This window comes from Rhinopithecus roxellana, chromosome 1 (assembly GCF_007565055.1).
Source record: "Rhinopithecus roxellana isolate Shanxi Qingling chromosome 1, ASM756505v1, whole genome shotgun sequence".
NCBI lineage: Eukaryota > Metazoa > Chordata > Mammalia > Primates > Cercopithecidae > Rhinopithecus > Rhinopithecus roxellana.
In genome coordinates, this window is record NC_044549.1 from 126,937,033 (window position 1) to 126,963,590 (window position 26,558).

The 26,558-nt window shown below is 54.0% G+C and overlaps 2 protein-coding genes across 4 annotated transcripts in view; both read right to left on the reverse strand.

Annotated features, from left to right (window-relative positions):
* Positions 1 to 116: 116 nt before the first annotated feature.
* On the reverse strand, positions 117 to 13,699 carry VILL (villin like). 2 transcript variants are annotated; one of them, XM_030930719.1, is made up of 19 exons: positions 13,554 to 13,699; positions 13,314 to 13,388; positions 12,835 to 13,040; positions 11,454 to 11,562; positions 10,085 to 10,195; positions 9,590 to 9,789; positions 9,109 to 9,187; positions 8,913 to 9,011; positions 8,232 to 8,370; positions 7,841 to 7,941; positions 5,709 to 5,846; positions 5,442 to 5,600; positions 4,720 to 4,899; positions 3,984 to 4,129; positions 2,904 to 3,048; positions 1,334 to 1,516; positions 1,056 to 1,127; positions 608 to 859; positions 117 to 358 (listed from the first exon to the last, which is right to left on the reverse strand). In XM_030930719.1, the coding sequence occupies exons 1-19, from the start codon at positions 13,611 to 13,613 to the stop codon at positions 245 to 247; spliced, it is 2,568 nt and encodes an 855-aa protein (XP_030786579.1). In that variant the 5' UTR covers positions 13,614 to 13,699; the 3' UTR covers positions 117 to 244. The 2 variants fall into 2 exon arrangements, with proteins under 2 accessions (XP_030786579.1, XP_030786575.1); XM_030930715.1 differs by lacking the exons at positions 13,314 to 13,388; positions 13,554 to 13,699 and having other exon boundaries at positions 608 to 881; positions 970 to 1,127; positions 12,835 to 13,126.
* Positions 13,700 to 22,799: 9,100 nt separating this feature from the next.
* Positions 22,800 to 26,558, reverse strand: part of CTDSPL (CTD small phosphatase like) — a 121,136-nt gene continuing 117,377 nt past the window's right edge. The window contains exons 8-9 of one of the 2 annotated variants that reach the window (XM_010357262.2): positions 26,402 to 26,523; positions 22,800 to 25,450 (exon numbers count right to left, since the gene is read on the reverse strand). In XM_010357262.2, coding sequence (XP_010355564.1) covers positions 25,384 to 25,450; positions 26,402 to 26,523 — 189 coding nt within the window. In that variant the 3' untranslated portion in view covers positions 22,800 to 25,383. Of the gene's footprint in view, positions 26,524 to 26,558 lie in introns of both variants that reach the window. The other variant, XM_010357266.2, reaches the window with a different exon arrangement.

Below are 26,558 nucleotides of genomic sequence, written 5' to 3' on the forward strand. Positions count from 1 at the left end.
AAATAAACCCCTCTGTGGGGGTGGCACCGAGAGCTCACACTCGCCAGCCCCGGAGGCCCCTTCCCCTGAGAGGTGGCTGAGTGGCCCGGGCTTGAAAGCATGCATACCACACCTTGTATGGGCTCCCTGCTTTTACTGACAAGCAGAGGATGACCAGAAGCCTCTGAGGGGAGTGGAAGCAGGGCCTCCCCAGCTTTGTAGGTATGTTGGGGTGGGGGGTAGGGGCAGTCGAGAGGGCTTGGGGTCAGAAGAAGCCCAGCTGCTTTTTCTCCTGCTGCTGCCTCCACGTGGCCATGCTGTAGAATTCCTCCTTGGATTTCCCAAAGATATCTTGGAAGTCAGAGTCTGAGAGATAGAACTGGGCAGGGGAGAGAGGGGGAGGTACAGGGGAGGGTGTCATCTGAGCCCAGAATCCTGCCCCACTCAGGAGCGTCATCCAGGGCTTAGGACTCCTGCATCTGTCTGCCCACCACCCCAGCTAGAAGACACATCTCCCGGGGCAGCTGCCCACTGCACGCCACCAGTGGATCCTGCCTCGGGCTCCTCCAGCTCAGTGTCAGATGCACTGGTGCTGGGGCAGTGAGTGATGGGGGTCTTGGGCACTCACCTCCCTGCGGGCAGGGTCCACGCCCTCTGGCAGGTCCTCAGCGGCCTGGTGCATCAGTTGTTCCCGGCGCAGGCCCCTGTTGATTGTGGCGCTGGTGCTGCTGACAGAGCTGCTGGTTCTGGTGCCACCCGACTTGGGGCCCCGCATCAGCTCATTCTCTGAGCTGTCCTGGGAGCCCTTGAGGGCCTGCAGGGCCACGGCACCTGCCCTGCCATTGCCCGGCCATCTGGATAGCCGGAAGTTGTTGACTTCCTGTCCAGAGAGGAGCCTCAGGCTGGGGAAGATGGGGAATCGGTAGCCCACAGGGAGGCTGCACTGAACCCACAGGCCTCTTGCCTCCAACTGCAGCCCCTCCCACCTACCAGGGCCTGGCACTTCCCCTGCCTATCAGGACCATGCGGTCAGAGCCCAGGTCACTGTGGGGAAGGCTAGGGGCCTCGGGACTCACTGCTGTTATCTCAGAGATGGTTGATGTTGCTGCTGGGCTGCCCTCCACCACTTCCTTGTGGGACAGGTGGCTCTGGAGCAAGAATAGGGGCAAGTGTCAGGGCCAGGGCAGGAGGAGGGGGCACCAGTAGGAGTCAGGAGGGGCCTGAGGACAAGACCAGGTCTCTTACACACACTGGCAATCCCCAGCCAGGGCAGTGCCTCCTCATTCCATTGGCCCAGGTCAGGCTCCTCTCCTCCCAAATTAGGGTGGGGCTGGGGGTTTCAGGCCTCACTCACGGTCCACTTGTAGGGGTCCCAAGTGAAGAACCATCCAGTGAAGGTGGGAGGCTCATGGCCCTGCTTGACCAGCACGATGGGTGTGGCCGGGCTCCTCCCTGCTGGGTGGGTCTTCAGGTACTCCTGGCCCCAGGCCACCGCCTCCTTCCACTCACTTGCAGCTTCCCCAAGCCACAGGAAGATCTGGGCCACAGAGGGGGCCTGGCCTTGGGCAGGTGGAGGGGCTGCCCAGAGCAGACCCCTTCCTGTCCACTCCCTGTCTATCAGTTGTCCCAGACAGGACCCCACATACAGATCCCTGGCCAAGCAGACACATCCAGCAAGCGGCCATACCCACACATCCGTGAACACACGAGAAAGTCACAGGAATGCATGCATGCACACATATTCAACCCACACATCTTTTTTTTCTTGCATGGTTTACCTGGAGATCAATCCACAAATACTTACTGAGCACCTACTGTGTGCTGGGCCTTGGTCTAGACTCTGGGGCGTCAACAATGAAAGTAAATGGACAAAAATCCCTGCTCTTATAGAGCTTTCATGAGAGAGCAAGTCACATGCATGTCTGGAGGAAAAGTGCCCTAACCAGAAGAAACAACCAGTGTAAAAGCCCCGAGGTGGCCGTGTGCCCAGCATGTTCAGGGAACACAAGGAGGCCATTGTAGCTGCAGCAGAAGCAGTGCGGGGGTGCGGGGGGAAACTGGGTCAAAGAGTTGGGGCTGGCCAGGTCACGAAGGGCTGTGGTAAGAGCTCTGGGTTTGTTCTGAGTGAGATGGGAGCACACAGCTTCATCACCAATTCAAACAGTGCTGCAGACATGGCCCCACAGAGACGCAGAGAACACACATTATTGCAGCTTACACAGTCATACAGTCATCCATCGCCACACAGCGAGACAGCAAACCATAGCCACACAGTCATCCACTGTTGTCAGACACAGCTGCACGTAAACACAACAGCCCTTGTTTACACAGCCACGCACACCCAGCCAGTTACACCGCTGTGCACAGAAACACAGACCCACAAACACACCCATCCATCACGCACCCACAGCCAGTCACAGTCTCTCACAGACGCATTTTCACCAGTTGCCACTGGTCTGGTCAGTTCTACCATCATGTGACCTCACAGTCACTAACAAAGTGTCACACACAGGTGCACGAAGGCAAACGCTCACACCAAGCCACACACAAATGACTGATGTGACTGGGCATTCCACTCACAGTCACTCATGCAGCACTGACACATGCTTGGCCGCAGGTACTGTCGCTGGAGCCACACACAGTATCATAAGGCACACAGAGCCGCACACAACTGCAAACATGGTCTCAGTTACCCCTGAGTTCCAACACACTCCTAGTCTCCCAGAGTCTCAGTGCTGCCACCTGGTGACACACACTCATCCATGGTCTCATATGCACCGCAATGCAATTGCTCAGTGACAGGGTCACACAGACTCACCCACAACCCTATGTACAGAGTCAGATGGCTAGATACACACACACCCAGTTACACAAACAGATACACTCCCATTCACAGCCCCACCAGGCAGGGGTGGCCACTTTACCTCCTGCCAGGTGTCCAGTAACATGATGTCATACTCGTCCAGGTCCTCCTGGCTGAAGAACACCACTTCTGCCAGGACCAGGCAGCCCATCTGCCTGGAGCACTCAAACAGTCGTGGCTGGAATCTGGGGACCTCCTCAGGGAGCCTGGCCAGCACGGACAGCAAGGCTGTGAGCCACGCAGAGAGGCACCCCAGCCCATGGCACAAGTGCCCCAGCCCGGGGGCTGGGAAGCCACTTCTCAGGAGTGGGAGCCCTGGGCCCTCCTCTGAGCCCCATGGTCCGCTCCCCGAGCACTCTGCTCTGCTCTGGGTGCAGGGCCCCTCTCTGCTCATGGAGAAAGCTTTCGCCCCACCCAGCTGTGATACAAGATGTCCCATGAATTCCCCTAGGAGAGGGCTGCAGGGGAAGGGGAGGGCCTGAGCTGGAGTCTCACCCTCCCTGGGATGGGAGGAGCTCCTCAGCCCACCCCTGGCAGAGAGTAGGTCTCCAGCCCAAAGTGGAAGGAGGGGAAGCCAGGCTGGGAGAAGGAGGCGGGAGTACTGAGCTCAGGAGAATTGCGGGGAGTGCAGCACATAAACTAAGCCCCACAGGCAGACCAAGAGTGACCAGGACTCAGCTCCCTCCTCCCCTTGAGGCCTCACTCCTACCTGCCACACAAACCCTGTCCATTTACACACCACACACACAACACCCAGAATAGACCTGTTCTTGCACATCCACATGCATTATATACTGATACATCATATGACACTGTATACACACACACTGGGCACTGTGACCCCTGAGGACTGTAGGGTGCTTTGTCCCCTGGCCCAGGACCAGGACAATGCAGGGAGGGGATTCTGCCAGCAGAGAGCGCCACTGCCCCCACCCTCCCCAGCATCTTCGAGACCCAAGTTACCCAGGCCTGGGAGTGAAGGGCTGGCTGTGCTCGTGGGAGTCTCTGTGAGTGGGAAGCTGAGAGTCCCCAGTTCTAGTCTTGTCTCTCCAGCTCTCTGTGTGAACCCCAGTCACCCACCCTCCTCTCTGGGCCTCAATTCCTCCTCTGCATAAGAATACTCTCCTCCCAACCCTGTTACCTCTTCTTGCTGGGGTAGGGGGCCCGGCCTCCCAGGGCCTCCCAGAAGTGGGGAGGCTCCTGACCCTCCAGCACTGTTTCCTCATTCTTCTTGGAAATGACAGTGACCACCACCCGTGCCATCTCACGTTGATCACCATTACACCCCTAGCAGGCAAAGAGATGGCTCAGGCCCTGTATGAGGAGGGGCCTTCACCTCCAGCCCCATATCCCATTTACGGGGTGTATGGGATGGGGCTGGGCCCAAGTCACAGGAGGCCTAAGCTGACGGCAGGGCACTGGTGAACAAGGCATCTTCCTCACCCTCCAGGCCTGTGTCCCCAGCTGATCTGGATCACAGGGTCTGGGACCCTCGCAAGGTCCAGAGCATGGGATGGGAGGCTCCCAGGCTTAGAGGGTCAGTCATAGTTCGTGCTGAAAATTAGAGAAAATTCCAGCAAACTGGCATAGGCCTCCCCTTTTCCCAAGAGACCTGGGAAGGGACATGCCCTGTGCTCCAGGCAGTAAGGAGGCGGCGGCCTGGGCCTGGCTCTGACCTGTAGACGCTCAGGTCCACCTGTAACTTTGTAACTTTCCCCAAGTTCCAGAGGGGACACTGTGGCTTCTTCCCCTCCCCATTCCCCCCATCAGCCTATCTGAGGCTGGACTCAAAGTCTGCATCCCCTATGGAGAGGACCCACCCCCAGCCTGGCACCACTACCTCTGGGCATGAGTCAAGTGGTCAGTGCTGTGGGTACCTTCCCAAACCAGAGGTAGCAGATGCCGGCTGTGACCAGCAAGAAGATGTCATTGGAGTTGAGGGACGAGGCACGGGCTGGCACCTCCATGGTCTTGGTGTTTTGGCCGTCAGTGCCTTGCACATGGAAAAGCCTCGTGGTGGACGCTGACTGCCCCTTTCCATGGTGCCCAGCTCTCTCCTACAGGAGAGCAAGGCCTCAGGCTGGGCAAGGGCTCCCGGGGGCGCCTTCCTGTCCCAGTGTGGGACATATTACCTCAGAGCTCAGGGACCCTTGCTTGAAGCTACCACAGCCCTCACTGGTGATTTCACATGAGGAGTATAGGACCCTCTACTCTCTAAGCATGGAGTGCAGGAATACCATCAGTCTGGGATAGGGACAGACCCTTTCTAAATGAACCTTCCCCCCCATCTCTGAGTGGTAGGGGCATGGGTGCTCAGGCCTTGGAGGTGGAAAGTGGGGACCAGGTTTGCCAGTGTGCGGCCCCAGGCAAGCCTCTGGCTCCCTTTCAACTCAAATTCCTCATCTGGCTCTGGGACTGGGGAGGGTAAGTCAGGCAGGGGCCAACCTTGGAGCTCCTGGGCCTTAGACAAGCTCTGGGAAACTAGGGGATGAGAAGCAGGCCCCAGGCCCAAAGAGAAAGTGCTTAGAAGTGTGTGCAAGGGGCCATGGCCCATGCAGAACTGGGCAGGCTGTGGCCAGAGGGGCAAGGTGAGACCTACCTGGAAGATCACCAGCTGGCCCTGGAAGATGGCGAGGAAGTGAGGGGGCTCGCTGCCCATGGTCACATGCTCCTGCACTAGGGCGCCACCATACGTTACATCCAGCTCCTCAGCGTTGCTGTTTAGGGCCTTGATCTCATCTGCCGTGGCCTGGTGGCCCTGCAGGTAGAGGCAGTGAGTGAGGGCGTGGCCCAGCTCTCACATCTCACTCCCAGAGCCCAGCCCTTGGGCTTTAAGGTGAGTGCCGCCTCCCTCAGGCTGGCTCACCTGCCATAGGTACAGGATGTACTGGACACGGCCCAGCCTTTGGTACGTGTAGAGCACAAGGTAGCAGTTGCCTGCACACAACTGTCCATGATGTTTGGAGTCCACGGGTTGCCTGTGTAAGTCCTCCATGCACCACACCTGGGGAATAAGGGACCGATGGGCACAGATGGCTGCTCTTCCTGAACCAGCCCACCCATCCTGCACCCAACCGGAAAGCTCTCCCCAGCCTCCGAGGCCTTCCTCATCCACAAAGGCCAGGGGCCCACCCTCAGCTCCAGGCCCATTCCGGGCTTTGTGCTGGGCTTGAACAAGGATCTGCAGGCGACCCTTTCCCCATGGACCTCTGAAACCCACCACACTTGGGAGATGGACCCAATCCCAGCCACATGCCCAGCCCCAGTCCCGACCCCACCAGCCACAGCCCTGGTTAGAGGCAGTTCGGTCCCCTCCCAGCTGCTTGCTGCTCAGGCCAGGGCAACAGAAGCCAGGCGGAAAGGGAAGCCTTGGAGCTCTTGAATGAATTCCCTTTTTTCAAGTGTCATTTAGAAAACACAAAGCCTGTTCAAAGACTGAAGGGCAAACACTGTCTCACATCTGTTAGTGTAGTTTCTTCTTCCTGTGGGTGGCAGAGCCTGGAGCCAGGCAGACTCTGGTCAAATCCCAGATAGGCCCTGTGTTAGCAGTGACATTGTTCTAAGCTTCAGGCCTTTCCCACCTGTATATTGGGGACGATGACACCTCCCTTACCTCACCTCTGCATGGCAGGAGACAAGGCCTGGGTGTCCTTTCCCACACTGACCCTAACAGTTGTCCCTGGGGAGCTGACCTCCAGCCCAGAGCAGCCAGAGCCCTGTCTTTCACAAAAGGGGCTGACCTGACCACAGGCCACTTGGCACTTACCGGACAGCCAGGACCCCTGGCTCAGGCCCTCTCTCTGCCTGCCTGTCCACTGTCTGCCAGGAGAGATCCCCTCCCTGACTTTGTGCTTGGCGCCTGAATTCCGGAGCTCTCTTTCCCTCCGTCCTTCACCTTTCCCTCTGCTTTCCTGTCTCCCTCTCCCACTGTCTGGCTCTCTGTCTCTCTCTCTCTGTATCCCATCTATTCCTGACCCCCCTTCTCTTCTCCCTGTACCCCATCTCTCCCTGCTCTTCCTCCACCCCACCTCCTCCTCCCTTCCCTCTGTCTCCTCGTCATCACCTGTCCTTCCCAGTCTTTTTTTCTCTGTCTCTCATTGTGCTCCTTCCCTGTCTTCCTCTTTCCCTGTCTCCCCTTTCTTCCCCCTTGCCCATCTTCTCTTCTTTCAGTCTCTTCTCACTCATCGCTTCTGTCCATCCATATTAGGGCAAAGGAAAAAGAAATCTTGGTTTTCTCTGACCTCCACCTACCTCGAGAACTAGGACCCCTTGCACACGCCCAGCAGTTCTGTTCCCACAATTCCACAGGATGCCCACATCAGCCTTGGGGCCAGATGGGACCACAGTTTCTGACTCCATTTTATTTAAAAACTAGGGCCTAAAAAATTCAGGGCTCTGCCTAGGGGGTCAGCCAACAAGTCAAGATACAACCCCACACTATACAGAGCCTGGAAGTGGCCCTCAACCCTGTGTCTCGCAGGTCACTGGACTGAGACCAGATGAGTGGTTGACAGTGTATGGCTATGAGCTGGGGTTGGGTGTGTGGGGCTGTGATTGATTATGTGTGATCATGTGTCTGTGTTGGTGTGTCTCTGTGGATTGATGGTTGTGTGTGACTGTGGTCATGTCTGATGTAGAGTTTTTGCAGCTTCATATTTGCGGTTGTGTACTTGGCTGTGACTATGTATGTGTGTATGTGTGTCTGTATAAGCATATGTTTGATTTTGTCCTACATGTGACTACAGGGCGAATTTAAGGGTCCAAGTGTTACTCTACTGTGTGTCTGTGTTATGTGAGTGCCCATGGCTGTATATGATTAGCTATGACTATGAACTGCCTGTTAGAAGAGTGTGTAAATGTACACGTGTCCGTTGGTGTCCCTGATTGTGTATATGGATATGGACCTGGGTCACGTTAGATAGCAGTCATACTGTTTACCTGTAGGCAAAGCTTACCCCTGTGTGCCCATCTTCCCCCAGCTAACCCAGTGCCCCTCACCTCCACCTTCCCAGAGCCGTCGTCCACCATCCTGAGCTGGGCTGCTAACTCAGGCTGGGTGTGCAGCTTGCTCACGTCCAGCTTTACATGAATCAATTTATCTGAAGGTGGAGGAGCAGGCGTCAGTTGCGCCCTCGGCCCCATCCCCTCCCACACCATCCCTGCCCCGCCCACTCCTCAACCATCCCTCCCAGATTCCAGGTCCCGCCCCGTCCTCCGCCGCCCACGCCCCTTTGCTCATCCTGAGAAGGTTCTGTTCCGCCCCGTGCAGGCCAGGCCCCGCCCCCTCCGGCCCCGCCCCGCCCGCTCACCCATCCCGCCGAGTTGCCGGTTCCTGCCAGGCCGCGCCCCCGCTAGTCCCGCCCCCGTCAGCCCCGCCCCGCCCGCTCACCCTTCCCGCCGAGCTTCTGGTTCCTGCTCCGCTTCTCAGACCAAGTCCGGAAGAGCTGCTTGAACGCGGCCGACTCGGCACCGTCGTTCAGCACCTCCACGTTGGTGTAGGTTGGGTAGCCCTTGGCCTGGATGAAGCCCTGGGGCAGAAGGCACCGTCAGTCCTGCGACCCGAGAGTCCACTGCTCCACTCCCGCCCCTGGGGACCTACAGCTCTGGGACAGCCGAGCTCCAAGAAGCGTTAATTAACCGAGCTCATGACCCACTTAACGAACTGACTGTGTCACCACCAACTTCTCTGAGGTCCCTGAGGGCAGGCAGGGTCCCCTTAGTCCAGGCCTCGGGCAGGACAGGCCATGTCAACCCTCATGGACCCCAGACAGAGCCCCGTCTCCTCCCCAGCCCCACCCTCAGAAAGCAGGGCCGCCCAGTCAGTAAGGCCCCACACCTGAAGGCAGGGCCACGTGCCCCTTTTATATATGGTTTCTCAGTGGCCACCTGGTCTTCAATCTCAGGGCTCCCAAGGCAGGGCTACCTCCCCTTTAAGACTCCAGCATAGGATTTCCCAACTCAAACTCCAGGGGAGGGCTGATTCCTCCCTTAGACCCCGGGGCAGCGCTGCGTCCCCACTCAGACAGCAGGACAGTGCTCTGTTCCTCTCAAACAGAGCCCCGGGGCTCACCACAGCCCGGCTGAAGGCAGCCTTTCTCTCCTGGAGGCTAGACATGCGTCCCTGCCACACATAGATCTTGAAGCCACCCTGGTCCAGGATGTAGACGTCCTGGGAGCAAGGGTGGGGCTGGTCAGTAGGTGGTCCAGACTGGGCTGGGGTTGTGGGTGGGGAAGGATGCGAATAGCTGGGGCCAGGACTTCCTCACCTCCTCCTGCAGCAGGTCCTGGGTCAGTGGGGGGGTCGCCAACTCCACGACCACCAAGTCTTTGCCCTTCTCATAGACACTGGGGGAACAGGAACCCAGGAGTGACCAGCCCAGCCCCTCCCTGACCTGGCTCCACTCCAGCCCCTCTTAGGACCCCACCCCAGCCCCTCAGAGACAGAAGGCATGGGGGCTGGAGCCCTGAGTTGTAGTCTTGACTTGACCGCAGCCTTGCTGTGGAGCTTTAGGCAGCTCCCTGACCCTAGCAGGGCACCACAGTCCCCCGTATGTACAATAGGTTTCTCAGCAAGGCAGCCGCACACCATGGAAGAGTACAGGCTGGGCCCATGGTCCATATGACATGTCCCAGAAACCCAGCAGCCTTTGCTGGAGGACTTTCTAGGGATGCCGTGTTATTGCAGTAGTGATGGACACGGAGTCCTGGACTGTCCCATCCACTCCTGCCCACCCCAAGGGTACTTACTGGTACAGGCGAACACTGGCCTTCTGCAGCTGGTTGATATCTTTGCTGGGTGTGGCGGCACGCAGGCTGCCCACCCTGCGGCCCAGCACAGCTTCCATGATCTGCATGAGGTCTGGGGCTTTGGCCTCATCATCCACCACACCAATCTGTGCACGACCACCACGTTCCCTGTCCCGGAGGCTGTAGGTCAAGGCCAGCCCCTGCGGGAGAGAACCTGGCAGTCAGGGTGTCACCAGTGTGCCCCCTCACAGCACAGCTTTCTCCTGTCACTGCTCAGCTCCCAGAGGCTGGTGGGGAGAAGGGCTGGTGTCCCCTCATCCTGGCATCCAGGGGGACACCAACAGTGCAGGGTCTGAACTCAGCTTGTAACTCGTAGATGTTTCTTGGATTGTAGCAGAGAGCCAAGCCCACCTCTTGGGGTGCTGAAGGATGGGCACCTGGAGGACCATTCCCCCCCAAGCCCCGTACTCCCCAGTTCCTTGGGCAGACACTTACCCGAGCCTTCTCAGAAATGCTGGTCTTGGGCCCATTCCACTGGATCATCATCTTGCCTAGGTCCAGCAGGAAGATGTCACCCTTATTAAAGCTGTTCCAGGAGAGCTCCACCTGCCAGAGCCAGGAGGAGCAGGGAGGGAGACAGGGTGTCATACCACCAGCATCCGCTAGAGGGGAGCATAGCTGGGATGTGTCGCGTGTGCATGAAGCTGTATGCAACTGGGTGTACTAGGCATGTGTGACTGTAGATAATGCTGCATTTCACAGGGTGTACACGACTTATGACATTTCTCAGTGCATATCTGTTGCTGTACATGTGTACATGTACACATGTATACAGGTGGAGTGTATCTGTTTATCTTTTGTGTGTGTGCATATACACACGTATGTATGTGGGCACATCACATGTGAAGAAGTGTGTGTGCTCATGGTGACAGTGTATACGTATGGATGAAGAGTCTCCAAACGGACACACTTTTGAGAGTAAAAGGGAGTACTTTAGATAATTATGCCAGGATAATAGGAGAAACATGGGGCTTCATGGTGTCCCTGAACGACCAGAGATGTATGGTCACTGGGTCTGTGGGTGACATGCAGAGCCTATGTGGGATTGTCTGTGTGTCACAGGCTGCCTATGCAGACTCACTTGCATACCTCAAGGGTTACCATTCACACTGTAGATGTTGTACACCTGAATGTTCATTACACCAAATTCTGGCCAGATGGCAGTAAAATGTTTTGTTCTAACAAAACCAGTACTTTCCTGTAATTTCCTGACAGATGGAAGAAAGGGACACTGTGTTCTGATTTGCACAAGGGCACTCAATGGACCAGAGGAGCACCTGGGGATAACAGTGGGAGACAGTGTGTGTGCATATGTGTGACAATGACAACGTGTGTGAGAGAGTGTGAGGTTAGGCACTCCCCAAGTTTTGCACCACCTCTCACTGTGTTGCTAACAAGGACCATTCACAGGTGCCGTATCGTCTGCCCCATCTGCCCAAGTTCTTTTTTTGGTTTTAGAGACAGGGTTGGGTCTTTCTCTGTCACCCAAGCTGCTGGAGTACAGTGGTGTCATCATGAATCACTCCTGGGCTCAGGTGATCCTGCTGCCTTAGCCTCCCAAGTAGCTGTGCCCAGGTTCTCAATATGTCCATGTGACAGATGCAGAAACATAAGGTCCGGGGAGCAGAGGCAGAAGTGGGGCTAGAAGCCTGGTGTCCTCTCCATTCTCTTCGTTCAAGACCATCTGGGAATGCTGACAGCTCCTTGTTCCCCACACCCCCAGCCAATTTCCAACTTCCTTATACCTCAGTACACCCAGTCTGAGCCGAGTCCAGAGGTCAAGAGGCTCCCCTGGCAGCCTCACCTCAGTGGCAGACACGTGCTTCCTCCCTTTGATGTGCAGCAGTCGCTGGATGTTGAAAAAGTTGGTCTCCACATGCTTGAGGTCAGACGCTAGGCCTCCCTTCCTGTAGCTGAGGAGGGAATAGCAGGAGGGTATATACATTCTGTGTATGTGAGAACACAGTCTGCCATATGCACGAATGACTGCAGATGTGAGCACATGCACATACGTGCCTGCTTCATACATGCACGGGAGTCTGTGTGAACACATGTATGTATAAGTACATGGGTGCACACATAGGGCATGAGTGTGCATTCGTTTCCATGTGTAGTGCACTTCCATGCAGTCATGTGGACACATACATATATGTGTACATGTACATACATTTGGGGGCACAGTGTCTATTTGTTTATCCCTGTAAGTCTAGATGGTGAGTACATGAAAATGGGCAACAGTATATATGTGTGTAGGTGAACATGGATATTCACACATGTCCATCTATAGGTGGACTTACATGGGGGTGGTGTTTCTGCATCTGTGCATATGCTTGTGTGCATGTGTTCATGTATATGCTATATGCATATATAGGTTCAACTGTATGAAATGGAAATGATCAAATAGCAGCAATTTCCTATACTGCCAAATATATTGCAAATGTTAATTTAAAACACCTGTGAAGCAATTTACAGCAAAAGACATATTCCCACCAGCACGGTAATATAAAAGTAAACTCAAAGCAACATTGGTGTCTGCTCCTAGGTATATACCAAGGGAAATGAAAACATTTGTCCACACGAAAACTTGTATACAAATGTTCATAGAAACACATTCATAGCAGCCAAAAAGTGGAAACAACCCAAATGTCCATTAAGTGATGAATGGATAAATAAAATGTAGTATATTCATAAAATGCAATATTACTTGGTAATAAAAAGAAGTCATAACACATGCTACAACATGGATAAACCTCGAAAACAGTGTGTTAAGCAAAAAGAGTCCGTCAGGGAAGACCACTTGTTGAATGATTCCATTTCTATGACATGCCTGGAAGAGGCAAATGTATAGACAAAGTAGATGAGTAGTTGCCTAGGGCAGGGGATGGGGGTGTTGGAGGGAAATGGGGAGTGATTGCAAAGGGGTATGGGACTTCTTTTTAGGGTGATGAAAATGTTCTAAAATTGATTGTGGTGATGGTTGCACACAACTGTTAAAAATCACTGACATGTATGTGTACTTTAAATGGGTGAATCGTATGGTGTATGAGTTGTATCTCAATAAAGTGTTACCTAACCCCTCCCGGCTTTCCCCATTCAGGGATGTGGACGATGGCCACCCTAAGACTGCCCCAGCCCAGGCACCGCCTCCACGGCTCCGTCCTGCCCCCGGCCGCCCCTGCACTCACATGATTCCCGAGCGGAAGTAGCTGCAGAAGCAGTCGGACTCGTGGGCCTGCGCCTCGCAGTGTAGCACGGTCTGGGCCCCCAGCTCCTCCTGTAGGCACTGCTGGAAGGCTGCCGCAGTGCCCTGCGCCTCCGCACCTGCCTGCTTCCCGACCCAGTAGTGCAGGTCGCTGGACGCCCCCTGCGTGGCCTTCGGGCTCTGGGGAACCTAGAGTCCGGGTGTTTGTGTATATGTGTTGCGGGGAAGGCGGAGGTGCGGGTGAAGAAGGGGAGGATGTACCAAGGGCCATGGGGCTTCCGCAGAGATCAGGAAGGGGGAGGGAAGGGCTAAGAAGCCTCAACGGTAACCGCCCCATTGTGGGATGTGATTCTCGGGCTCTCAACTTGCCGCTTCCCAGGGGCAGAGTTTATGTCTGTGCCACGGTCTCCCCAATGCTGGGCCATGTCACCCCTCTCAGACAGACTTCCCCAAGCGACTCACGTGGAGGATGACATAGCAGTGTTCCTCAAAAAAGTTCCCGTAAGCCCCCTCGGGTACCGGCACCATCTTCTGGTTCTGGGAGAGGAGAGTGCCCTGTAACAACTCAGGAGATCCCTACCCATGACACCCGCTAGGGTGGGGTGGAGGAGGACGCTCTGAGTTGGGGGCGGGAGAAGCCTGGTGTGGGAAACCCCACGCTCTTCCATGTCACCAACTCTCCTATCTGGTCGTGCCTCTCACCTCAGTGATCCATATGTGGAGGCCTCCCTGGATGGCTGGGAGGCCCTTGCTGATGTCCATCCTAGGCCAGGCAGGAATATGGGATGACACAAGGAACAAGAGCCAGAGTTCTCAGGTTGGAGACCAACGCCTGGCTACCTGTACAACTTCATTATAGAACATGACTTTTATTAGGAGGGCTCTGTAAACACACAAATGTCAGCACACAGACTATGAAGACTGACAGATTCTGCAGCAAGTGACAGGCTCAGTTGATATGAGTGGGTTGGGCAGATTAGGCATAAACACTTGACAATTTTTTTTTTCAGTTTTTTCGAGACAGGGTCTTGCTCTGTCACCTAGCCTGCAGTGCATGATTCGAACACACTTCACTGCAACCTCCACCTTCTGGGTTCAAGTGATGCTCCTGCTTCAGTTGACAAATTCTTGAAACAGAGCTGAACTCTGTATAAACACAGGCTCTGCAAACAGCCACAGGCTCTGCAAATAGCGATTTAGCTTGCTTGAGTCTGTGCTGTGTGGTTCTGCGTGTGCAGAGGAGGGAGAGAGTGAGAGGGCAGTGAGTGACAGTGACATGGAATGAGAAGTACCTGGGGGAAGGAAGGGACCCTCACTTCTGTCGATTTTGTTATGTCTCGGCACTTCATACTCAATTACCTGAGGCTTCCCTGCACCACGCCTTCAGAAACCTGTGTGTGAGGTTTGGTCCAAAAGTCACTTCTTTCTGAATCTCTCACTCAGGGTGACCCTGGTGTGTTAGTCCTTCCCCCTCCCCCTCCACTCCCACTATGTCTTATCAATAGCAGGAACAGCCTTGGCTCCAGGCAGAACAAGGCAAGGGGACAGAGTTACAGAATCAGGCGTGGTACAATAGGTGGCATAGAGTGGCTCACATTCCTTACACCTTTGTTAGGGCCCTTGGTTTGGCCCTGGTGAGTTCACAGTACACTGTGGCAACACCCAACAGGTAGCCAAGGAAATGTGGTGGGAGCGGAGGAGGCTGTGGGGCAGCAGGGGCAGAGTGGGCGGTCCTTCTAGGGGGTTAGAGCTGGGTTTAGCTCACAGCTCCTCCCGCACCCTGTGGAAACCATAGGATGGTTGTTGGCTGCTGTCTCCCTCACCAGAGCATCAGATTCCTGAAGGCAGGGGTTTGTCCTCTTGTTTACTGTGGGATCCCAGCTGCCTGGCCCCCAGCAGGTACTCGGTAAGTAGTTGTTGAATGAGTGAAGCGTGCTGTCCTGTGACAGGACTGAGTGAAAGTGAATGGAGAAGGGAGCCGTCCCACACCCTAACTGCCCCAGGATCTGTTGCCACAATTGATGGCCTATTGGTGTGACAATGACATGAGTGACAGGCAGACATAGTGACCATGAAAAGGTGATCTCAAGCAACAGAAAACGTGAGGACGTTGGGTGGCAAGCAGGATGACATGCAATGGTGGCCATGTAGGACACTGAGTAACAGGCAGAAATAGTAACCAGTGACAATTACCAGAGGCCCAGGCAGGCAGTGACCAGAGGTGCAGACAGAAACTGTGAGCTGTACGTAGCTCATGGAAGAGTGCAACTCGGTGACAGAGTGTCAGAAAGACTACTGGATGGCCTCAGAACAGTGGCAACCAGGGCCCATGGGGGACAGGAAAGTCAAACTGGCAGCCAGAATGTTGGGACTCAGCTGATGTCACTGGGAGGGGCAGCATCGCCCCCAGGGGGCCAGGAGCCTGTCTGATATCCAGCCCCAGCCTGTGGAGCCAGACCCTCAGCCACGAGGGCTGAGGTCCCACTCCCATGGCATCTGTGTTCACTCTCTTCCACCTGGGCTTCAATGGGGAATGGGTGCTCAAAGATCGGGGGCCTCCTACCTCTCCACAGTGCCGCCTCCAGCCTTCCAAGCCCTCCTGCCCTCTTTCCTCTGGGGAACTCCCCACAGTGCCCCCTCCAGCCTCCCAAACCCTTCTGCCCTCTTTCCTCTGGGGAACTCCCTTTCACCACCTTCCCAAGTGGGAACCCTCCTACCCCTGGTCCTCTCCTTCCTCCTGGAAGCCCCTCCTTCTCTTCCCTGGGGGTGCGCTTCCTCCACCCAGGGCTCCTTTCTCTTCCAGATGCCCAGTTCCTTCTCTGGTTTCCCTTTCTCTCCCCATGCCCCACGCCTCCCCTTTTCCAAGATTTCCCTCTGTCCCTGCCTGGTGCCCCTGCCTCTGCCTGGCTCTTCCTTCTCCCTGTTGGTTTCCCCTCTCCCCTGGGATCCTTCCCTTTTTCTCCCATTTTTCCTTCCCAGGCACTTCCTCCTTTCCTGGTTCCCTGTTTTCCCCTACACCCTTTCCTGTCTCCCTCCCCGCCCTCCCTACCCAGGTCTTCCCTTCTCTTCCCCGGGTTCCCCTGTCTTTCCCGGGGCACTCCCTACCCCCTTCACACACACCCTCTTCTCTCCTCCTGCCCCTCATGTCCCTGGGTGCCTCCACTCTCCTAGCTCTCTCCCTCCTCCAGCGCCTCCTTCTCTCCCTACAGGAGCCCTTCCTTCCTTTGTGGGTACCGTTGAAGGGAGCCAGAGATTACCTTGCCCAACTTCCAGGGAGCAGGGAGTGGTGCCGCCCTCTAGAATGAGGGGAAAGGATGGGGCCAGGGTTGGGGGCAGGCACACTCAGTCTGTGGGCCACAGACCTCCCTGCCCTTCTACAAAATCTGCCACTTTCTTCCCCTTGGGCTGCCTGCCACAGTTGCCCTGCCCCATCAGTGTTTTCACCTGCTGGGCTGCTGCTGCCTCCCAATTCTGCCGCCAAAGCTCTGTGGCCCTGAGCCCTGCAACCCTGTGCTCTATGCCCTTGAGTTGAATAGCCCACTCTCTGCCCTACTGGTTCCCTGGAACCCCCCCCACACACACACCCTGCCCAGGCCTACCTGCTGGAAACTGCTCCCGCGCCTTCACCCTGCCTGTGAGCAGTGCTGGGCCTGGCACAGGGCCAGTCTCTGCCTCCCAACTCCTGGCCCCTGCCACTGTAACTGAATCCCAGCTCCTGCCCTGCAGGACACACCCCACCACACAGCACTCAGCGGGCTGGGCATTCACTTAGTTAGTCAGTCAACAAATATTGAGCAAGCCATCTGGGGGCCAGCGCCCTCCCCAGGGCTATGGCTAAGTCTCCCAGGTCTCACTGCCTGGGTACCAGTGGCCAGAGAGAGCAGGGGATGGAGGCCTGGACTGGGCTAAGTGGTGAAGTGTGGAAGATACTGGAATTTCCTTCTCTGGAGTACTAGATGGGCCCCTGATCCCTCACCCAGGGTGGTGGGCTCCCCCTGGACCAAGAGGGCCAGGCCACTCCAGCAAACTTTAGGAGGAAGTAGGACTGAGGGTGGGGGCTGTGGGATTAGGCTCTGTAGGACCCAGCTCACTTCAGGAAGGGAAGGTGGCCAGGGCTCCCTCTAGATATTTCTGCTGTCCCTACCCAAATGTGAGCTCACTGCCTGGCACAGCCCTCCTCAGGGAACCCCGCTACCCATCATGGGAGAGGCCAGTCCAGCTCTTGCAGCAGACACCTCTCGCTCACCTCAGCTGCCACCCACTGCCACTCTCTGTCTCTCACTGTGGGGTGGAGGGGCTGCAAATAGAGCCTTCCAGAAACTCCAGGGGCACAACCTCCTCTTGGCAGCTTAGGGCAAGGCCTCAGTCCGAGCCAAGGACCAGCCAGCATGGGCTGTCCCATCAAAGCCACGCTGCTAAAGCCTGCCCACTGCCCACTGCCCAAGACCCTCTCCCTGTGCTGTCTTCACCCCACAAAGGTCTCTGTCACAGGGGTCCGAGGATTTGGGGACTCGGGGCAGTCTGTGCCCAGCAGGACCTATAGCTAGTGTGTGACTGTGTTTAATAGACACAATGCAGGGTCCCTGTGTGTGAAGGGATGCCTGTGTCACAGGCACTTGGTCTGTCCCCATGTGTGCCATTGCCTGTCTGATGTCATATATGTGCCTGTGTCCTGGCATGCCTGTCTAATCCCCACTTGGGACAGGGACCCTGTGTGTGACAGTGGCAGTGTATCCGCCGCAGCTGTGCATACCTTTTTCCCTGTCTCCTTTTGTCCCGGTGCCCAGGAAGACTCTGTGTCCTCACTTCTTCCCACTGACTCTTCCCCCATCTCCCCTCAGCCCACCCACTCTGTTGGTCTTGGTTCTTGAATTCCCTGGTAATGGCTCTTTCCTAAGTCACCAATGTCCACTCTCATCCAAGCGGCAGTCGGTTCAGTCACCATTGTTCCTTCCCTCTTACTCCACCCATCTCCCTCAGTCCTCTAAATGGCAGCAGGTGCAGAGCTCGGGCCTTCACTCCTGTTTGTTTTCTAGTTACCTTCCCAGTTCCAGTCTGAAGGATGCAAATACCATGGAAACACAAGCGTCTCCCTGACCCAACTCCCCTGAACTTGCCCCAGCCTAGGTCTCCATCTTCCATCTGGTCATATCTCTCCCGGCACGTTTGGCCTCACACTTAACATTGCCTCAGGCCCCTCCCAGATCTACCCTTTCTGAGCCCCAGGAACATGTTCATCGTGAACATCCAGTGGGTGCTTAGGCCCCAAACCTGCAGTTGCCTTAGTTTCTCTCTCCCCCAAGCCACTGGCCAGTCTGCGGCTGGTTCATGGTGGATCCTGGCTCTGGCCCTCCCTCTCATGCCTCCTGCGTGCTCCGGAGCCAGCCTCCCTCTGTGTCTCTGGGTCTGCCTGGCCACTGCGGCCATCCTCCCACAGTATCCAGAGGGATCTTTTTTCCTAAGATTTAAAAAATTGTGGTAAAATATAAAAAATCTTTTTTTCACAAGATGTAAAAAATTGTAGTAAGATATACTTAAAATTTACCATTGCATCCCCTTTTTATTTATTTATTTGAGACGGAGTTTCGCTTTTGTTGCCCAGGCTGGAGTTGCAATGGCGCAATCTTGGCTCACTGCAGCCTCCGCCTCCTGGGTTCAAGTGATTCTCCTGCCTCAGCCCCCTGAGAAGTTGGGATTACAGGTATGCACCACCACATCCGGCTAATTTTGTATTTTTAGTAGAGACGGGGTTTCACTATGTTGGTCAGGCTGGTGGTGAACTCCTGACCTCCAGTGATCCACCCACCTCAGCCTCCCAAAGTGTTGAGATGACAGGCATGAGCCACAACGCCCGACGTGTATCCACTTTTAAGTATATGGTTCTGTGGTGTGAAGGACACTCATATTGTTGTGCAACCGCTGCCACTATTTCCAGAATTCTTTCATCTTACAAAACTGAAACCCTGCACTCATTAAACAGAGACTCCCCATTGCCCCCAGCCCCTTGCAACCACCATTCTATTTTCTGTCTATGATTTTCACTAACTAGAGGGAAAATTTAACCTCAGAATTTAACCATAAACCCGCTCACACCATCCCCCTCTCCAAACCTTCCAGTGGCTTCCACTAAAACTGGGATGAAATTCTCAATGGCCGTTCCCAGCTGCCTCTCCCATCACTCTTCGAATGGCTCACTGCGTTCTGGCAATATGATTCCTCGTGTCCCTTGAAGACGCCCAGGTCGTTGTCTGCAGACCTTTGCACTGCAGTCTTCTCTGCCTGGAAGTCCCACTCTGTATCTTCCCGTAGCTGCTCCTTTACTGCATTTAGGCCCCAGCCAAAATGGCAGCCCTGCAGAGGGCCCTTCCTGCCCTCCTTAGCCACAGCAGTCTCCCTCCTCAGACATCACCACTTTCCTCATCATGGTGCTCCAAGAAGCTGGTCTTGCTAAGTGGGATCTTTGGTTAGTCTCTGTGTCCCAGCTGGACTGTGAGTCACTGTGGGCGGGGCCTTGCTCACGTCCACCTGTGTGTAGAATGGTGCCCGGCATACTGCAGTTGCTTAATAAAATGTTTGCTGACATGTTTCTGTGGCCTGCACCTGACCCAGTGTGTGTGTGTGTGTGTATGTATGTATGTGTGTCTGGATCCTTTACTGGGCTCAGTCCTCCTCCTCTGAGAAGCTGAGGGGGTGACTCCTCTCCACTTTGGTTGTGGGCCAGATACCCCAGCTGGCACAATCCAGTGTCAGCAGCTTAGTGGGGGGCACGAGAACTTCTCCAAGGCCTCACCCCTCAGAATTGTCTCGGTGTCTGCAAACCAGAAGATGTCACCTGGGCAGAACTGCCCTGTCCAGAACCACCTACTCTGTAACCTGTGATCCCAGGCCCAGGAGAGATGGCAGTCTGGCCTTAGAACCTGTCCTCAGGCCACGATGAGCAGCACTGCCTTGAGTCTGGCCTGGGCAGCCTCCGGCTCATGGCTGTCACACCCCAGACACACAGAGGGGAAACTGAGGCCCAGGGCAGGCTCACAGGCAGCCAGGTGCTACAAGAATGGGAGGGTGGGATGCCTAGCCTTTCCCTCCCTCCTCCCCCTAGCAGGAAAGGGGTCCCACCACCCCACCCCCATCCCTACCTCCGCCCCTCTTCAAGGGGGCCTGCCGGGAGTAAAACGGGCCCTGAGCAGAGTTTGCCTTGCTAGCAAAGCCCTGCCCTCTTCCTGCCCCAGCCCCCCTTAATCTACCACCTCCTCACTCAGCAAGTTTCCAGGGCTTGGGGCCTACTTTGTTCCTGCCTGGCTTGTCTCCAAGGCCCAGCCCGCTCCATGTCAATATTGACCCAGGTGAAGGAGTGGCCCCAAGCTAAGTCCAGGCTCCGCCCTGGTTTCTCTGGGCTCAGGCATCCTCTCCCAGGCTTCATCCCCCAGGCGTTCTCCAGTCTCTCCCAGGCAGGTGCAGAATATTGCCTCTGTGGAGTCTGGGCTCTGTAAGGAGCGTCCCTCCCTGAGGGCAGACAGAGAAGTGAGGACTGGAGCCCACTGCTGGAGATGCCCTGGCTCCTCATGCTGGAGGGGAGCAGCCATGGGCCGGCGTGTGTCCCCACATCTGGTGGTCCCGCCTTGGGCTGTAGGATGTGGAAGGAGCTGTGGCAGTGGTCACTGGGGCTTGCATAGGCTGGAAGTGACTCCTCCCAAGGACACCACAGGAACCGCTGGGTGAGAGGACAGACCAAACACCAACCCTGGACCCCTGCAAACAGGTGTCACTGCCTTGCCCACTGTGGTCCTGCTCAGCAGCACGCCCACCCATTAGGACCCAGCTTGGGTCAGGAAAGACCCTGGCCTGTTGGAAGGGTGGTGGTGCAAGGCTGGGGTCCGTGCCTAGTGGCAGTGTGACCCTTCCAATGTGCAGTGGGGGGCTCCACTCTGCTCCCCACCTGTGTGAAAGCAGGTGCTGTCAGCCAGGCTGGGGTCTTATCAGGCCTCCCTCCTCACTCCTGCCTTGGGAAAGGCTCCCAGTGCCCAGGTGGGCTTTTCTCTATACTTTTCTGGATTTTCCAAGTTTTTGGCAATGAACATGTATATGGCTGATCTTTCAGGTAAAGCAACATGTCATTTTCCGCAAAGCTCTGGCCACAGCTCCTTTGCCACACCTGGGCATCAGGCCTGGAACAGTTTTGGAGGACTTGCCTTTCCTCTGTAGCCAGTCAGAGCAGGGGGTCTCAGCCCTGGCTGCCCTTTCCAGTCTTCTTGACACTTAAAAACATGGTGCAGGTCCCCATCTGCTGAGATCGGAAATGGTCTGGGGTGGACTTGAGGGATGTATGTTCGAGACCCCTCAGGTAATTCTAGTGTACAGCTGCAGCCAGAGCTGAGAACCACTACGCCAGGAGAGGGAGCTATAATAGAGGCTTGGGGTGGAAAGCTCTGGGGCCATGTCCTCCTCCCGATGGCCTCTGTTCTCAGAGGTCAGGCTGGTGGCCATGCCAGTTGGTGGCTCTGGGCCTTGAACAGCCTGCTGACCCATGGCCAACCCTGGCACAGATTTATCGTGCAAGCATTCCGGTTACTCCACAACTCGGCCACAAGCCCTCAATGCACTCATCCATAAGCTCAACAGAATGTTCATCAGCTGATGTGCCACTGTTCCCAGACTGACTTTTCCCAGCCACTCCTTCCCACCCTCCTGAGCTTCCTGCCCATTCCTTGGTCGTGTAACACACACAGATGACATGTGCTCAAACTAGAAAACACGGAAGGCATATCTCAGCATGTCTAAGTCCCCAAATAAGTGCCCTCTTGACGCCCCGTGTGTCCTTCCCACCTATTTCAGAGATCGGTGGACACTCATGAGGATACCTCAGCCTCAGGCACTGCCACAATTCTCAGCCTTTTATCTGTTTGCCTATTTGCAAAGGTGTGAAGCAGTGGGGTACAGGGTTGATGCCAGAGAAAGTGAGAGGGACAGAGAGGGCTGGGGAGCAGAATGAAGGACACAGCCTAGGAGTCTGGAACCAGGGGAGGAAGCTGTGGTGACTTCTCTCTGGCTGGCTAGCTGCTCCACTGTGACGACAAGGAACCTAGAAGCATGGGACAGGCTTAGCTGTGGGGTATTTGGGGTTTTGTCTCTGGGTAAATATTAGGTCTCCTGGGCTGATACACATACTGTGTCCTGAGTTATTTGGGATGAATATATGTGCCTGGTAGAATCCTGTATCTTGTGATAGAGCAGACTGCAGAGCTTTGTCTCACTGGCGTGTTTTCTCATCCACAAAATGGGGATAAGACCTACCTTATGAAATTGACACTGGTACTATCTGAATCAGATATCATTATGAACAGAAAGAGTCCTGAGAGTGGCGAAGCCATGTCCAAGACCCTGCCAGGAGTCCCTAGCAGAGGAGGACTCACTGCCTCTCTCACCTGCATGTACAGAGGGACTGGGGTCAGGACACTGGTGACAGAATGTCTCATTGCAATAAACTGCCTGGGACATCCTGACTCCTCTTCCGACTCCTTGCCGTGCTTCGTCTGGCAATCATCTCAGTCACTGTGCCCATGGGGATGGGGATGGGTTTAGGCACCACATATAATGTCTGTGGCTCTTATGGAATGGGAGGTCCCAGTTCTCTCAGGCTGAATTTTCAAGTCTGCTGGGAGGGCTGGAATCCTTGTGGGAGGACAGTGAGCCATACCGCTTCTGAAGAGAGGAAGCCAGGAGGCTGAACAGCAGTCACCCTTGGAGTGACAGGCAATTTGGGTGGGATGGAGGAGCTAGAAGATCAGTCTGTGGCTCCTGGAGTGCTGCAGCCTGACTCCCGTCCAACCCTGTTCCCCAGAAGTGGGGATAGCAGGAGACCCAAGGTGATGGCATGAGGCTGCGCAGGAGGTGGGGAAGGGAGGGAGGAGAGGCGCTGCTGGTAGAAAAGCAGTCCATCCACAAGAGAGCGCAGTTTCACATGTTTATTTTTGGCAGGAAAGAAATCATTGCAAACCTTTTGATTGACAATACTCGCCCCTGGAAACATGCACATTCCACATGTAGCATTTCCCAAGTAATGCTGGATTGTTTATAACATTCAAATGTCCAACAGATATCCATGACTACCCAGACACCAGCATCTCCACTACCTGGGGTGGGGGAGGGTGTGTCAGTCTGCAAAGAAGCTCCTGGGAGAATGGAATAGGAACAGACATGATCAAATTTACAGTACAGTAGGAACAGAGGCAGCCAGTCAATTATGAACAGTTAACTGCAAGTACGTCAAGCCATCCACTCTTCTCAAACCCTGGCATGCCAACTGTCCAGCACAGCACCTTTAAGAGCAGAGGCACAAACGTAGGAGTGTTTGACCATAGGGCTGTGTGGTTCTGGATTTTTTATTAGAAAGCCATCTTTAAAAATACAGGGTTGTAAAATGTTGCCAGGTTATAGACTTAACGAATTTTTTTTTTTTTTTTTAAACACCAAAAATTCAAATGCTGCAACCATGACAAGTCAGCATCATTAGGGCATCCTCGTGTCCCCAGAGACATCTCATCAAAATTGCACCACGTGAAAGGACCTTCCTCACCATCAACTGTGGCAGGTGGCATTCCTTTTTCAGTATGCAAATGCATTACTTACAAACAGCTAATGCATGGAACCACAGACCAACACACAGGATTCCAGAACAAATGGAAGACAGAGCATTAACAACATTGGGAGTGCCCGTGCACTTCCACCAGAGGCCTGGCCAGAGAAGTCATAACATCATAGTGGGCTGGAGTCCACAAACCCAAGGTGTCCTGTCCCAGAGCTTAATGTCAAAAATACTTCTCCAGAAGACTAGTTTTAAACCTGGTACAGAAAGAACCATGGAAACTCAGGAGGTCAGGGTTCTCTTTTGACTAAAGAGTTGGGGGTATTTTGGTAACATGGGAAGTATATGGCACAGAGAAGTGGCTAACAGGTTTCATTAGGTTTCAAAGCCCACAATTTAATAAATGGTAATAATTAAAAACAATACCCGTATTTACCTTAAAAAACATAAACCCCAAACATTCATCTCATTTCTTGGCCTTATGCTAGAATTCTATTGCTTCATTTACATGTAGATGATAAAAAATATATATAGATATAGATATAGATATTTTGATTATATACATAAAGCAGGTTCAAGGGTTAAAATAAAAACAGAATTTTGGAGTGTGATCAAATAAGGTGCACAGATTCCAGAACCCTCAGAGGGCCTGCTGGCCCTCCCAAGACATTCTGTGTCTGTGGTAGCAGGAGCTGGGCCCCGTCCCTAACAGCTCTGCACTGGCTTAGTGCAACGGTGCTCACAGTTTCAGGAACTACTAGGTGAAGTGTCTGGCTCAAGCCTGCCAAGTGTCTTCACTCCATCATCAGAAGTGGAGCACTATTCCTAGGTTCGATTCCCCTGCAATATTTTACGATTTCCATCCTCTTTGCCCCCTCTTCCAAATAAGGCCCTGTGATGCCAACGAAGGGGGCATGGTTGAGGGTCTAAGGCTCTCATTAGGGCCTAATTCTGTGTGGATATCAACACATGACAGACACTTGACTGCAACATTCAAGACATTTAAGGCAGTGGGTTCATTTAATGACTATTTTTCCAAATAATAAAGGTTTGTGGCATGGGCAGCTCTACCACGTAACTGTCATTATCTGTGGTAATACCTAGCAAGGAGCTGTTCTATTTGAATTGGCAAGTGGATTACTGGGTTTGGAACACTCAGAATGCTGGGAGACCTGTTTATCCCCGAATACTTACTTCCCTTCTGAATATTCACACAGTAGTCCACAGACAAAAAGTGCTGTTGGGAGGACGTAATTGGCAGCTGGCTTCATTACTTTGTGAATGAAAACAAAGCAAAGATATTTTACTTTGACCCCCGATTTCCAGTCTTGTTAATGCCAGTCACTCCCGCCAGAACGCTGGCTGAAGACCAACCCACAGAGGACTAAGGCAATGGTGCCAACATGAAAGGGTCCTTTTAAATTGTTTTTAAGAGCAATACTTTACAGACTGTCTTGTTGTCAAACAAGGAACATGGCACTGCTTAAACACCAAACTGGGAAAGGTTGCAGAGAGCCTGGGCTCTCCCTGCGGGGGGGCAGGCTTTCCTCTCCCCGGTTTGGGGCATTGAGTCCCACATCTAGACAGGCTTCCCCAACCCTTGGCTCAGAAATAGGCTGTGCTTCAAAGGAGAAGACCAAGAGATGGACTTGGGCCACATCAGCTTGGTGGCTGGTTGAGGCCACAGGTTCTCAAGAGAGAACAGTCAGCTTATTTATCAAACAGGATCTGTTACTGACTGCAGTTTAAAATCCATGCCACACCTAAGTGGTGCTTTGGCCCTTTTGCCTTTGTACCCTTCAGTGGCCAATGCCAGGAAAGGGTTACAGGTGGTGGAGGCTGCAATGGGGTGGGACACCTCTGTTTTTGACCCTGTCCGAGTTTGTAGCTTAGCAGTGAGCATATTCTGAGCATAGGCACAGTGGCAAAGAACAGTGTAACAGCCGCTGGTCAATTCCATTTGGTGGCAGCGCGGTAGCAGCAAGGAAAATTCCCAAACAGCTCCATGTGTATCCAGCTTTTGGAAAGGAAAGATTTAAAAATCAATAAACAGATTTCTTTTATATCCAAAGGTTTTAGGGTTTCTTGTAACTGCTCTACCCCAAACAATAACAACAAAAAACATAAATGTATGGCAGTAGTGTGAGAGAAGGGACAGGATGTCACTTTTCAAGGGGAAAATGTGACCTCAAGACAAACTTGTCACCATCAGAAATAATAATATAAAAGAATCTATTGTTTCCTAAAGTGTTGAGCTACACAATTGCAGATACATTCCAAACTGGGTCAAAAATGAGTGGAGACAATGACATAGTCATGAAATCCTCCTATCAGGAGCCTGACCCTGCAGCATGCCACAGGTTGTCAGAGCAAAGTCACACCTGTTGGGGGACAGGCTCCTGTGACTCACTCCCCTCCCTCAGCACCCCCCGCCACACACACACACACTACCAGGTTCTAGAAAATTGTCATGTTCATCTTCTTATAGTATCTAAGACAATAAAAGACTAAACATGTCTGGAAATATGTTGTGTAGAAAAATTAACTCTCAGCTTAAAATAACATTCAAAAGGCACTTCATCCTGTAGGAAAGAGATTCTGAGTTGGGTCAGCTGCTCCGAGCTGGGACAGAAGGGGACAGGTGGTCTGCTTGGAAGGGAGGACAGTTGAAAGGAAGTCTGATAGAGATCAAGCTTTTTTTTTCTATTTTTTTCTTTTTGGTATGTTTTAAGAAAAGCAAATCCAGTAAAATGCATGTCCCTTTATGAAATTTGTTAAAAGAGTTCTTTTAAAATAGTTGTTTCTGTTCTTAAAAAAACAAAACAGGTAGGCATGGCCACATTCACCCTGTGGCCTGGAGCACGGAGTATCCTCACTTTCAGCTTCCAGGGAGCTGAGGACAGGCAGGTCCCCTGAGGCCAGAGGTTCCAGAGTGCACAGGCGGGAGGCAGGCAGAGGCTGGGGCTACCTATTGCAGAGTCTGTGCAGCATGCTGTACACGTCGTCCTCTCGGCTCAGGCCCTCAAAGAAGGGGATGAGGTCCAGCAGCTCCGTGTCCGTCATGTCATCAAACCAGGACTGCACAGGCACCTGGAAGACAGTGCATGGAGGAGGCAGCAGGACTG